Source organism: Pongo pygmaeus, chromosome 1 (assembly GCF_028885625.2).
Source record: "Pongo pygmaeus isolate AG05252 chromosome 1, NHGRI_mPonPyg2-v2.0_pri, whole genome shotgun sequence".
Classification (NCBI taxonomy): domain Eukaryota; kingdom Metazoa; phylum Chordata; class Mammalia; order Primates; family Hominidae; genus Pongo; species Pongo pygmaeus.
In genome coordinates, this window is record NC_072373.2 from 44,981,123 (window position 1) to 44,993,485 (window position 12,363).

At 50.0% G+C, this 12,363-nt stretch overlaps 1 protein-coding gene across 1 annotated transcript in view; it reads left to right on the forward strand.

Moving 5' to 3' along the window:
• The window catches only part of PIK3C2B (phosphatidylinositol-4-phosphate 3-kinase catalytic subunit type 2 beta), a 74,954-nt gene that overhangs the window by 20,005 nt on the left and 42,586 nt on the right, over positions 1-12,363 (forward strand). Inside the window, exons 2-5 of the mRNA XM_054446414.2 lie at positions 4,936-5,955; positions 9,523-9,623; positions 10,243-10,397; positions 10,716-10,836. Of these exons, the coding sequence (XP_054302389.1) occupies positions 5,023-5,955; positions 9,523-9,623; positions 10,243-10,397; positions 10,716-10,836 (1,310 nt within the window). The 5' untranslated portion in view covers positions 4,936-5,022. The remainder of the gene's footprint in view (positions 1-4,935; positions 5,956-9,522; positions 9,624-10,242; positions 10,398-10,715; positions 10,837-12,363) is intronic.

The following is a 12,363-nucleotide window of genomic DNA, read 5'->3' on the forward strand; positions in this document are numbered from 1 at the left end:
CCACCTCCCAGAAGGTTCTGCCCTGACGTTCCAGTTCAAGCTCGATGGAAATGATGGGAATTTGGAACTTGAGAAACATAGTAGGGGTGATGGATCCATAAACATGTAATTTTGAATAAAATATCTTAAGCCTGTGTTTGAGATATACATTGGTTGCTATTGGGAGCCAATAGCAAATAGCAAATTGGAACAACTTGAACCAAATCACGGAGGTATCACATACGTGGTCATGAATGGTTGGAGATGAGAGGGAGAGTGGGGCAGGAGAGAGACTTATAGAGAAATCAGAGAGCCTTTGAAATATCTTAGGCAGGAAGCAAGGTGATCAGATTTACATTTTAGGAAGAGCCCTCAGGATGTTCTGTGAAAAAGCCTTGAAGAGGCCAAGGTTAGTAGGGGGAAGGACTATTAGGAGGCCATTGTAATAGCCCAAATGAGAGAAGATAAGGGCTTGAATTAGGGCAACCACAGTTAGGATAGAAGGAAAGATTGGCTTTGGGAAGTGTTAAGGAGGAAAAGGTGGCAGGCCTTGGCAATTGGAGAGAGGGGTGAAAGGAAGGGGGACTCTAGGATGACTGCAGGATTTTTAGCTTGGGGGACTGGGTGGTGCCATTCACCACAATGGGGAACCAGGAGCAAGGAGCAGATTGTGGGGAGGAAAGAAGATGATAGTTGAGTTTTGGACATTTGGATTTTGAGATATGAGTGGGCATATAAACTTGAAGGAGAGATACATATTTGGAATCATCAACATGTGAGTAGTATGGATAGGAAACAAGAATAGATGAGATGCCCAAGCAGAGGGGGTAGACTTAACAGTAAGCTGAGAATAGAATCCTGAGCCAACACCAACATTTCAGGGGTGGACAAAGGAAGAGGAAGACAAAGAAGGAGGAGATGGAGAACAAGAAAAAGATATCTTCATGAAAGCCAGGGGGAGAGGGTTTAAAGAAGAAGGGAATGGTTTGGAGAGCCAAATACAGCAGCAATGTCCAGGCAGGTGGAAATGGCTACTGAACTGGGCAGCTCAGGCATTGTTGCTGGAGCAGTTTTAGTGGGATGTTGGGGGCAGACACCAGATTACAGTGAGTTAAAGAGTAAATGGGAAGGCAGAATTTGGAAACATCAGGTGTAGTCCATTCTCTGGAAGCTTGGCTGAGAACGGAAAGATGAACAGAGAGGACAAAAAGTCAAGGGGAGCTGGGCGCAGTGGCTCACACCTGTAATCCCAGCACTTTGGGAGGCCGAGGCAGGTGAATCACCTGAGGTCGGGAGTTCGTGACTAGCCTGACCAACATGGAGAAACTCTGTCTCTACTAAAAATACAAAATTAGCTGGGCATGGTGGCGCATGCCTGCAATCCCAGCTACTCGGGAGGCTGAGGCAGGAGAATCGCTTGAACCCGGGAGTGCGCCATTGCACTCCAGCCTGGGCAACAAGAGCAAAACTCCATCTCAAAAAAAAAAAAAAAAAAAAAAAAAAAGTCAAGGGGAGGTGTTTAGGGTTCGGGGTTTTTCCTTTCTTGTTAAGATTAGGTGAAGCATGTTTATGTGCTGAAGAGAAAAACCATGTTAAGGAAAAGAGATTGAAGATACAGGAGAGGGAAGGGAAATCCATGGAGCATTATCCTAGAGATGAAGTGGATGGGGCAGCAGCAGAAGAGGATTGTGCCTCAGCAGGAGGCAGGAATCTGCTTCCCCTGGGCCAAAAGGAAGAAAGTGAAGCTGAGTGCAAGTATGCATAAGTGGGTGTTGGAAGAGAGACTGGAAGTTGAGAAAGATTATTTCCAATGGCCTGAATTTTCCCTCTCACAATAGTGCCTGCTAAGTCAAATCTTAATACTATGCTTGTCCTAGCTCAGCGCTGAAAATACACAGTCATTCTCTGGATTAACATACTTAAGCCCAATCCAACTTTGAGCATTTATCTGGTATCTCCTATCTATAAGGCACTAGGCCCTCGTTTTCCTGGGACTAGTCTCCCAGCTCCAGGCAGCTAGGTTCTGGATATCTCCATCTGCTTATGCTACTCCTTTGAATTTCAAATAGCAAGACTTCCTCATACCCACTGTGGATAAAAAGTGATCTGTAAGGAGCTGTGGAAAGGCAGAGAAATTTAGTTAACAGTGAACTGCTTTAGATACTCTGAGGCTGGGCTTGGGCCAGTCTGTCCTTGTTGAACAAATTCCTAAGTGCAATAGTTGTCAGATTCACTGAGCCAGAACCCTTCAGACCAGGGTCCTGTGCCTATACCTGACAGATGTACCAGGGTCCTGGGAGGCACCCCAGGGTAAGGGATACCTTTGTCCTAACTTATTTTGAATCTAAGCAACTTGCCACCCAAGAGTCTATCTGAGCCTTTTTCCTATTGATGTTTTCAACATTCTAATCATGAGGTGTAATTTCATGTTTGTTACCTGTTGGGTGAAGCGGTACAATAGAATGAACATTTTCTGATAATTTTTATGGAACTGTCAACCTCTTGGCTGCTGATGCTAAGAGTCGGAAGTGACTACTTCACACTGGTCTCCCCCAACCTAATCACAAACACACATTCATAGATCCACAGTTCTAAGGTTGGGCTACACATTAGAATCTCCTGGGGAGTTTTTAAAAAATACCATTACTCTACCACAGAGCAATTAAATCAGAATCTCTTGAGAGTATTCAGGCTTCAGTACTTTTTTTTTTTTTAGACAGAGTTTTGCTCTTGTTGCCCAAGCTGGAGTGAAATGATGCAATCTCGGCTCCCTGCAACCTCCGCCTCCCAGGTTCAAGCGATTCTCCTGCCTCAGCCTCCTGAGTAGCTGGGATTATAAACGCATGCCACCACACCTGGCTAATTTTTTATATTTTTAGTAGAAACGAGTTTTCACCATGTTAGCCAGGCTGGTCTCGAACTCCTGACTTCAGATGATCCGTCCACCTCAGCCTCCCAAAGTGCTGGGATTATAGGCGTGAGCCATCGTACCCGGCTGGGCTTTGGTACTTTTTAAAAGTTCCCCCAGTCGGGCCGGGTGCAGTGGCTCACGTCTGTAATCCCAGCACTTTGGGAGGCCGAGGTGGGTGGATCACCAGGTCAGGAGATTGAGACCATCCTGGCTAACACGGTGAAACCCCATCTCTGCTAAAAATACAACAAATTAGCCGGGTGTGATGGTGGGTGCCTGTAGTCCCAGCTACTCGGGAGGCTGAGGCAGGAGAATGGCATGAACCCGGGAGGTGGAGCTTGCAGTGAGCCGAGATCCCGCCACTGCACTCCAGCCTGGGCGACAGAGTGAGACTCCATCTCAAAAAAAAAAAAAAAAAAAAAAAGTTCCCCCAGTGTTGCTAATGTTGCAGCTGGGGTTGAGAACCACTGGGCCAGACTGACCTTGTCATTACCACCATTTGTTGAGTGCTTCTGAACTCTGTTCATGTCATGGCTGCTAGAGAAAAGGATGCCACCACTGAAGTAAGTGGAAGCACCGGCCTGGAGATCCTTTGTGGCTTCCTGAGGGCTGAGGGGGGAAAATCAATATTTTGGCACACCTGTAAGACATCAGGTAGCCGGGTCTCACCTGTTGGCAAGCTTTGTTTTATTTTATATATTGGTGTATTTTGGGAGGGTCCTAGTGCAAGCTGAGTAATTACAAGGTCCGTTTCACAGGGTTCTCTTGTACTTTTCATTTATAGTTTTATTGAGGTGTAATTGACATAATAAAATATACAGATTGAAAGTGTGTAATGTGATAAGTTTTGACATGTGAGTATACCAATGAAGCCATGACCACAATCAAGATAATGAACATATTCATCACCTCCAAAGGTTCACTTGTGTCCCTTTGTAATCCACCCCTCTTTCCACTCCATCCCCCAGATACCACTGATCTGCTTTCTGTCATTATAGATCAGTTTGCATTTTCCAGAATTTTATATAAATGGAATCATACATACTCATACTGTTTTGTCTGGCATCTTTTAATCAGCAAAGCTATTTTAAGATTAGCCTTGTTATTACATTTGTCAATAATTCATTCTTTTTTATTGCCAAGTAGTATTCAATTGTATAGACATCACATTTTTAAAAATCCATCCACTGTTGATGGACATTTTGGGATATTACAAATAAAGCTGCTGTGGATATTCATGAACAAGTCTTTGTGTAGACATATACATTTATTTTTCTTGGATAAGTAGAAGTGATAGTTGAATCCTGTGTTAGATGTATGTTTACCTTTTTAAGAACCTGGCTGTTTTCCAAAGTGGTTGTACCATTTTACATTCCCCACCAGTAGTGTATGAGAGCTGTCCTCTTCAAATTGACTGGAGAAGCTTTGCTTCCATCTCTTCTTCTTGGCTAGTAGAAGGTGCCTCTTGGCTGGGCGTGGTGGCTCACGCCTGTAATCCCAGCACTTTGGGAGGCCGAGGCGGGTGGATCACCTGAGGTCAAGAGTTCGAAACCAGCCTGGCCAACATGACAAAACCCTGTCTCTACTAAAAATACAAAAATTAGCCAGGCGAGGTGGTGGGCGCCTGTAATCCCAGCTACTGGGGAGGCTGAGGCAGGAGAATCACTTGAACCCGGGAGGCAGAGGTTGCAGTGAGCCGAGATCGCACCATTGCATTACAGCCTGGGCGACACAGCGAGACTCCATCTCAAAAAAAAAAAAAAAAGAAGTGCCTCTCTCTCTTTTTGGGGCACAGATGACAGAGGTGAGTATAGGGATTAGGGTGCAGAGATGAGACATGTAGAGATGAATGGATGGATAGTTGGATATAATAGGTAAAGTTGTCTTGGTATCCCTTTTTTCCTCCATCTTCCTGTACATTCCATTCGTTATACACACCGAAGAAGCAGGCACTGGCCCAGATAATATCACCTAAATTGGATTATTATGGATTATTAGTAAATCTCTCTTTGTGACTGATTGATATTTTTACTCCTCACCTGCAGGCACCCGGACACCATGTCACAACCCTCCAGAACTGACGTTGGCAGGAAGTAGAGACTTCTTTGTCGCCTGTGTCCCCCATCCTCACCATGTCTTCGACTCAGGGCAATGGGGAACACTGGAAGTCCTTGGAGTCAGTGGGCATCAGCCGCAAAGAGCTGGCGATGGCGGAAGCCCTGCAGATGGAGTATGATGCCCTGTCCCGGCTCCGGCATGACAAGGAGGAGAACAGAGCCAAGCAGAACGCAGACCCCTCTCTCATCAGCTGGGATGAGCCTGGGGTAGACTTCTACAGCAAGCCAGCAGGAAGGCGGACCGACCTCAAGCTGTTACGCGGTCTCTCTGGCTCTGATCCTACCCTCAACTACAACTCACTCTCCCCACAGGAAGGGCCGCCCAACCACTCTACCTCCCAAGGGCCCCAGCCTGGCTCAGATCCCTGGCCCAAAGGCTCCCTGTCTGGAGACTATCTCTACATTTTTGATGGTTCAGATGGGGGAGTCTCTTCATCCCCAGGACCAGGGGACATAGAGAACTCTTGCAAGAAACTATCCCCACCTCCTCTGCCTCCCCGAGCTTCTATCTGGGATACCCCTCCCCTGCCTCCCAGAAAGGGGTCCCCCTCATCCTCCAAGATCTCCCAGCCCAATGACATCAACACTTTCTCTTTGGTCGAACAATTGCCTGGCAAACTGCTAGAGCATCGGATCCTAGAAGAGGAAGAGGTGCCAGGAGGTGGGGGTCAGGGGCGCCTACTGGGGTCTGTGGACTATGATGGTATCAATGATGCAATTACTAGGCTCAACTTGAAATCGACCTATGATGCGGAGATGTTGCGGGATGCCACCAGGGGCTGGAAGGAGGGCCGAGGGCCCCTGGACTTCAGCAAAGACACCTCTGGAAAACCCGTGGCCAGGAGCAAGACTATGCCCCCTCAGGTGCCCCCCCGCACCTATGCCGCCCGCTATGGCAACCGAAAGAATGCGACGCCTGGCAAGAACCGCCGGATTTCTGCAGCCCCGGTAAGGACCTTCTTGTGTTTCTTCTGCCTTCCTTTCTCCATGTCCTTCAGAAACAGGGACTAGTCTCTCTGCTGTTCTGCATCCAACTCTGCCAAGTCCTTACCCCTTTAGGCCTCTCCTACCCTCTTTTTCTGCCATTGGGACCCTGGCCCTGGTGGGGGAGGTCCAAGGGAGGCTTGATTAGGGGTGGACACCAGTAGAGAGAGGGCTCCTTCTCAGGGCCAGGTTTCATGTATCTTGGCCAAAACAGCCCTTCTGGGGCAGGCATTTGGGAATCCTGGTTCCTAGCGTGTGCCTGCTTCCTGATGTAAGGACTGAATTGGGAGTTAGGGGATTCATTATTGACTGGCTGAATGGCCCTCTGGACCGGAGCAAGTTGCTTCCGCTTGCTCTGAGGCCCTGTTCTGCCAAAAACGCTGCGTGGCGATGAAGATCATTCACAATAGTAACCACTTGTTTAGTGCCCACTGAATGCCAGACCCTGGTCCAGATCTCCACAACAACCCTTCCTGATAGTCCAAAGCCACACAGCAAGCAATAGCAGGGCCAGCATTCAGCCCTGGCCTCTCTCGTTCCTAAGCCCTCTCTCTCCTCCTCTCCTTCTCCCTTTCTCTCTCTCTCTCTCCCTGCTCTGTTCTTTATTGTGATAAAATATACGTAACGTAAAATTCGCCACTGTAACCATTTGGAAGTGTGCAGTCAGTGGCACTGACAACATTCACATTGTCGTGCAACCCTTGCATTATTCGTCTCTACCCATTCTCTTCTCACAATGAAAATATTTAGAAAAAATATGCAGTATGACAAATAGTTTTATTTTTATCAGTACGTAGTGTAAAATAGTGAACTATCTAGGTCAAAGCCCCCAGGCAGGTGCCAGGGCAGCTCTGATCCTTTTTCTGGTTTAGGGGAGCTTCAGCAGCATCTCCTAGGTGGGACCAGAAGGCCTCTTTGTGTTTCATCCTTGGTCCCTGGAAACCCTGGCTGCAAGGAGTCAAGAGACAAGTGACACCCCCATGGCTGATGCCTTTTTTTTTTGAGATGGAGTCTTGCTCTGTCGCCAGGCTTTAGTGCAGTGGCAGTGGTGCCATCTCGGCTCACTGCAGCCTCTGCCTCCGGGTTCAAGAGATTCTCTTGCCTCAGCCTCCCAAGTAGCTGGGATTACAGGCACCTGCCGCCATGCCCAGCTAATTTTTGTATTTTTAGTAGAGATGGGGTTTCACCACATTGGCCATGCTGGTCTCGAACTCCTGACCTCAGGTGATCTGTCCACTTTGGCCTCCCAAAGTTCTGGGATTACAGGCGTAAGCCAATGCCCCTGGCTGCTGATGCCTTCTATGACAGCGTAGCATTCTACTTCATTCCATCCTGGTTTCCTCCTTAGCCATTGTTTAAGGGGCACTGGGGTTTTCCCACTTTGTGTCTAGCCTTTGGGAACCTTCCCAACTCTGAAGAGCTACACAGTTCTTCCTTCCTCTGCTTCTGCTAAGAGAGTCCCCCCAAAAGCAGAATCAGCTCCTGGGATAAGCCACATCCCTAGAGCTCAGGGATTTTTAAAGTCCCTGCTCTGAGAGGTGGGGCTGTTCCCGCTATTTATAGGGACTGGGAGATTCCTGTTCCCAGCTCTGAGTTCCTCACACCCAGCTGGGCCTGCTCACTGAGTCAGGGCACTCTGGTAGGTGGTCACCTCTGTCACTCCTTCTCTCTCCTGCCTCCTCTACTCCCTCACCCTTCCCCATCCCCTGCATGTCATCAGAGTTCTGAGACAGAGCTCAGCCCAGAATCTCCTTGAAGAAGCAGCCACAAAGCAAAAAGCTCTTGCCAGTTCTGAGTGGGGAAATGCGGCCTTGGTCCTCCCCGGCTCAGCTTGTTGCAGGGGCTCAGCCTGCTGGGAGGGGGGACCCCTTGGGCCCTCGGCCTATACCACCGCCCCGTTTTCGTCGGGCTTCCAGCCAGAGGGAACCTCCTTATCCCAGGCCAGAGGAGCCAGCTCTGGAAATGGCTGGCTCCAAATGCCAGCCTGATACCCCCGCTGCCAGCCTCTGCCCGGCAGACTCCCCCAGCCAGCATCGGGCGATGCCACCAGGGCCTGCCAGCCGGGCAAACGTAAGTGGCTTTTGTTTTCTTATGGTGCCAGTGAGTGGTACAGAAAGGGCATGACAGTGGCCTTCAGTGGCCACTCTGTTCTCTCCCTCTCTCCCTCTCTTGCCTTCTCTTCCCTCCCCCCACTGTCTCTCTCTCTTTCTCTTTTTCTTCCTCTCTCTCTCCTTTCTCTTGTGGGTTAATTGCTGACAGTGGTACTATTGTTTTGACTGGGACACAGGCACGAACTTGGCAGAGCCAGGGCCTCACATGCCAACTGTCCCCACTGCTGCCCTCCCCTCTGTGCACCCCCACCCCCCGCCGCCCATGCACACCCAGGGGAGCAAGGCTAACAAGAGAGGGTCAACCAGAGGAAACAGTCTGGATATTCAAATGAGGAGCTCAGTTGCTGTCATCTGCCCCAAGAGGCAGGGAGGACTTGAGAGTAGCCAGTGGGTTGGATGAGAGATGTGAGGCGTTGCGATGCGCGTAGGCCGGAGCTAGACTCCCCCCAGAAACAGCTGTTGGAACCACACGCCGGCCGAATCTCCATCTGAGCTGAAGCCTCGTTCCCCGGTGTGGCCTCCCAGGCTGCCCTGAGCAGACCTCTCAGGCAGAAACCTGTCATGCACCAGCTCTCCCTCCCCCTCACTTCCTTCTTCCTAGGGCTGGGCTACAGGCCTTGCTAGTGGCTTCTTTAGGAACCCTCCTGGGTGACTGAAAGCAGCTCTGGGATGGGAGACCATTTGGGACCTTGTCTGAGAATCTCACCGCCACACACGTATTTTGAGAGAGGAAGTGGGGCCAAGGCAGGCTCCCTGACGTTCCGGCCGTTCAGAGCTGGCTGACTCGGAAGCCAGAGGAGCCAAGCTTCTACCAGGTCCTCCCCTGCCCAGACCACTGCTTTGGCGCTTTCTTCCTCAAATAGCATTTACCCAGAAGGCACATGTGTCTGAGTCATCTCCTCTATCTAAGGGTTCTGGGTCTGTCTCTGCTTTGGGTCCCTGGGGCTTGTGGATATTGAGGCTTTAGACGAGGGCCAAGCTTCCCTGGGCACCATTTGGGCAGCCCACCTGCTCTAGCCTCAGTAGAGCGGCTGGGAAAAACAGCTGCCTGCTCTGCTCCCTGTCACGCCTCTGGGAGAATCGCCCGGAAAGCCTGTGTTGCAGGAGCGGCCCAACAGCACTGGATTGCCTTACCGGCTGCCTCACGCTTATCAGACTGTTCCCTCCTGAAGTGACTTTGGCCACACTCTTGTCCATCTCAGCCAGAGCTTCGCCTCCTTCTTCAACTTGGCTCCTGGTCTCCTAGGACAGCAGATACATGTATTCCCGGATGTCCCATATGTTCTCGTGCCCCTTTCATTGAATGTCGAGTGACTAGAAAGTCTTTTCATCTAGAGTTTGAGTTTAGGTCTGGGAGTACCTCATAGGGAGGGGACACCATGAGGGAAAAGGCACTGAGTCGTCTGCTCTTCTCTTAAAGGTGGGCTCCCGGCCCCACACCGTTGCCAATGGCCATGAGTTGTTTGAGGTCTCAGAAGAGAGAGATGAGGAGGTTGCTGCATTTTGCCACATGCTAGATATGTAAGAGTTAAAGAATGGGGCAGGGGATTTGGGAGGGCTATGGGGGATGGGGAGGAGGGCCATCCATTTCAGAACTTTCTTTAGGAGGGAAGAAGCACCATAATTAAATAAATCTCAGTTCATAGCTATGAAAATGCTTCCTACAACAAGTGTCTGCAGGGTTTTTGAAATCTTAGAAGTCTCACATTTTTAACAAAATTCATGAAACCTCCATTGAATGGTCAAAGTATCCTGATCATTCTAGGGTCTGACCCTCAGTTGCCCTTAAGAGCAAATGCACCCCAGCTGGCGATAAGAGTGTTATCTGGAACTAAAAGAGAAAGGAAATGGATTTACAAAAAATTTTCCATTAAATTTAGCATGGAAAGCTTTGTCATTTTAGAACTATTTGTACTGTTCAATGGTGGGAAACATTTTGCAATTATAAGAGAAGTGTCAAGAAGGGGGTTTCTCAGAGCTGCTACCCCACTGCCCCCATCCTGGCCTGCAAATTTGGAGGGCTGGGCTGAGTGGGGACAGAGGGGCTCTTGAGCCTCGGAGCATGAGGGTCCCAACAGACCTCTTCTCAACTACTCTCTTCTAAAGGCACAGCGAGGGTTTTTTTTTTCTCTCTGTACAGCCTTCGATCTGGCTCTGACATCCAAGACTACTCCCTCACTGGCTATGTCTGGAGTGCTGTCACCCCTAGCCCAGAGCACCTTGGGGATGAGGTCAACCTGAAGGTGACTGTGTTGTGTGACAGGCTTCAAGAGGCACTCACTTTCACCTGCAACTGTAAGTTAGTGAGAGGGGAGAGGGTGTGAGCGTCCCTTGAAGTGGGGTGGGGATGACTGTGTTTTGGACTCGATTCCCACCTCATCTTGTGGCCCAGATGAAGGGCAGTGAGGATGCTCCTTTGGGGGTGAGGGACTGGCTATGGGGCCAGCATTCTAGTGCAGTCACTTTCCCCAACTCTGAACTACTTGCCTGCTTTATCTGGTTGGTGATGGTGCTGGAGAATACTTAGCTGGGAAGGGGGATCAGGGTGGAGAAACTGAGACCCATCTGCCTTGACATCTGTCATCATTGCTCCCCCTACCTTACCCTTCACAGGTTCCTCCACTGTAGACTTGCTTATCTACCAGACCCTGTGTTACACCCATGATGACCTGAGGAATGTGGACGTAGGTGACTTTGTGCTAAAGCCCTGTGGGCTGGAGGAATTCCTGCAGAAGTGAGTGAATGGGTGGGAGGTAGCCCCTGCCTTCCTGGTAATAAGATTGTGAGGGGGCTTCATGGGATTGGTGCTGGGACCGGCCTGGCAGCTCCGCCCCAATCCCACAGTCAATGCTCCTGCTTTCTGGGCACACTCTCGGCCACGTAGCACTTTCCCCAGGAGCTCTGTCTTCCAGCAGGGTTGGCTGACGTCCTGAGCCAAGTCTGCTGTGGAAAGAGCTTGGAGCTGGGATTAGGCAAAGACTAGGTCATATCTGCTTGCAGATTCTGCTTATGGAGAGATGTGTGTATTTGTGGGGAGGGGTGGGCTTGGGGAGACTATATGGGTAGTGCTGTATCTCCTGCTCTAGATTATGTGTGGTGTTTTTATGGCTGGGGCAAAAGGAGGACTGGGCAGAAGCGCCCTTGTGGAGCCCAGGGGAGAAATTACAATTACTGTCTCTCCCCATTCTCCTGCCAACAAGTCTTTTCCCCAGCTGGCCCGTGCAGCTAGTTATCCTCCTCCCAAAGGCGTGCCTCCAGCTCCTCTCCATCCAGTGCCCTCTCTGGAAAGCAGCCTCCCTGGAAAGTCTGATGTGGACCAGATGAGGCAACCCCCTTTCCACTACCCTGGGCTCTGGAGGGCTGCAGTGGAAGAGAGGCAGGGGCAAGGTTACCACTTCTCAGATGGTACAGCTGTGTGACAGCAGACAGATAAGATCTGCTTTCCTCTCTTAGGCTTTAGAGCCACTCCTGCCCCCAATCTCTGTCCACTTGGAGGAAGCACATCTTGGGAATGGAGAAAGGAGAGACCTGTGTCTCACTTCTTAGGAGTGCCCTATAAGTGCCACTGCTTGCTTTTTCTCTCTCTTACATTCAGGTCTAGATGCAAGGATGGTTGATCTATGTCTAGAGCACAAGATTTGGCAGTCAGGATGGCAGATTCATTTCTGGGATTCTTTCTTTTTTTGAGACAGAGTCTTGCTCTGTCGCGCAGGCTGGAGTGCAGTGGCGCCATCTCACTCAGCTCACTGCAACCTCCGCCTCCCAGGCTCAAGCGATTCTCATGCCTCAGCCTCCTGAGTAGTTGGGATTACAGGCATGAGCACCACCACGCCCGGCTAATTTTTGTATTTTTTAATAGAGACTGGGTTTCACCACGTTGGCCAGGCTGGTCTCGAACTCCTGACCTCAGGTGATCTGCCCGCCTTGGCCTCCCAAAGTGCTGGGATTACAGGCGTGAGCCACTGTGCCCAGCTATCTGGGCTTATTTCAAATTTAGGGATATTGTGGGGTCCTTTCTGGCCTCTGCCTCCTCATCTGGAAGCTAAGGGAAAAGAAAGAGGCAGGGTTCTGTATGGTACAACTCCAGGGTACCCTTCAAATGTGCCCCACCTTTAAACTCACTTATGTAACACACTTTCCCCTAGAGGAAGAGGAGGGGTCCTAGACTCAGGGTTGCCTGGCAGAGAGAGTGCCAGGTGGCCTGCCACTGTTAGAAGGGAACAAGGGGACATAGTGGGTAAGTTGGAGCTCCTGCTGACAC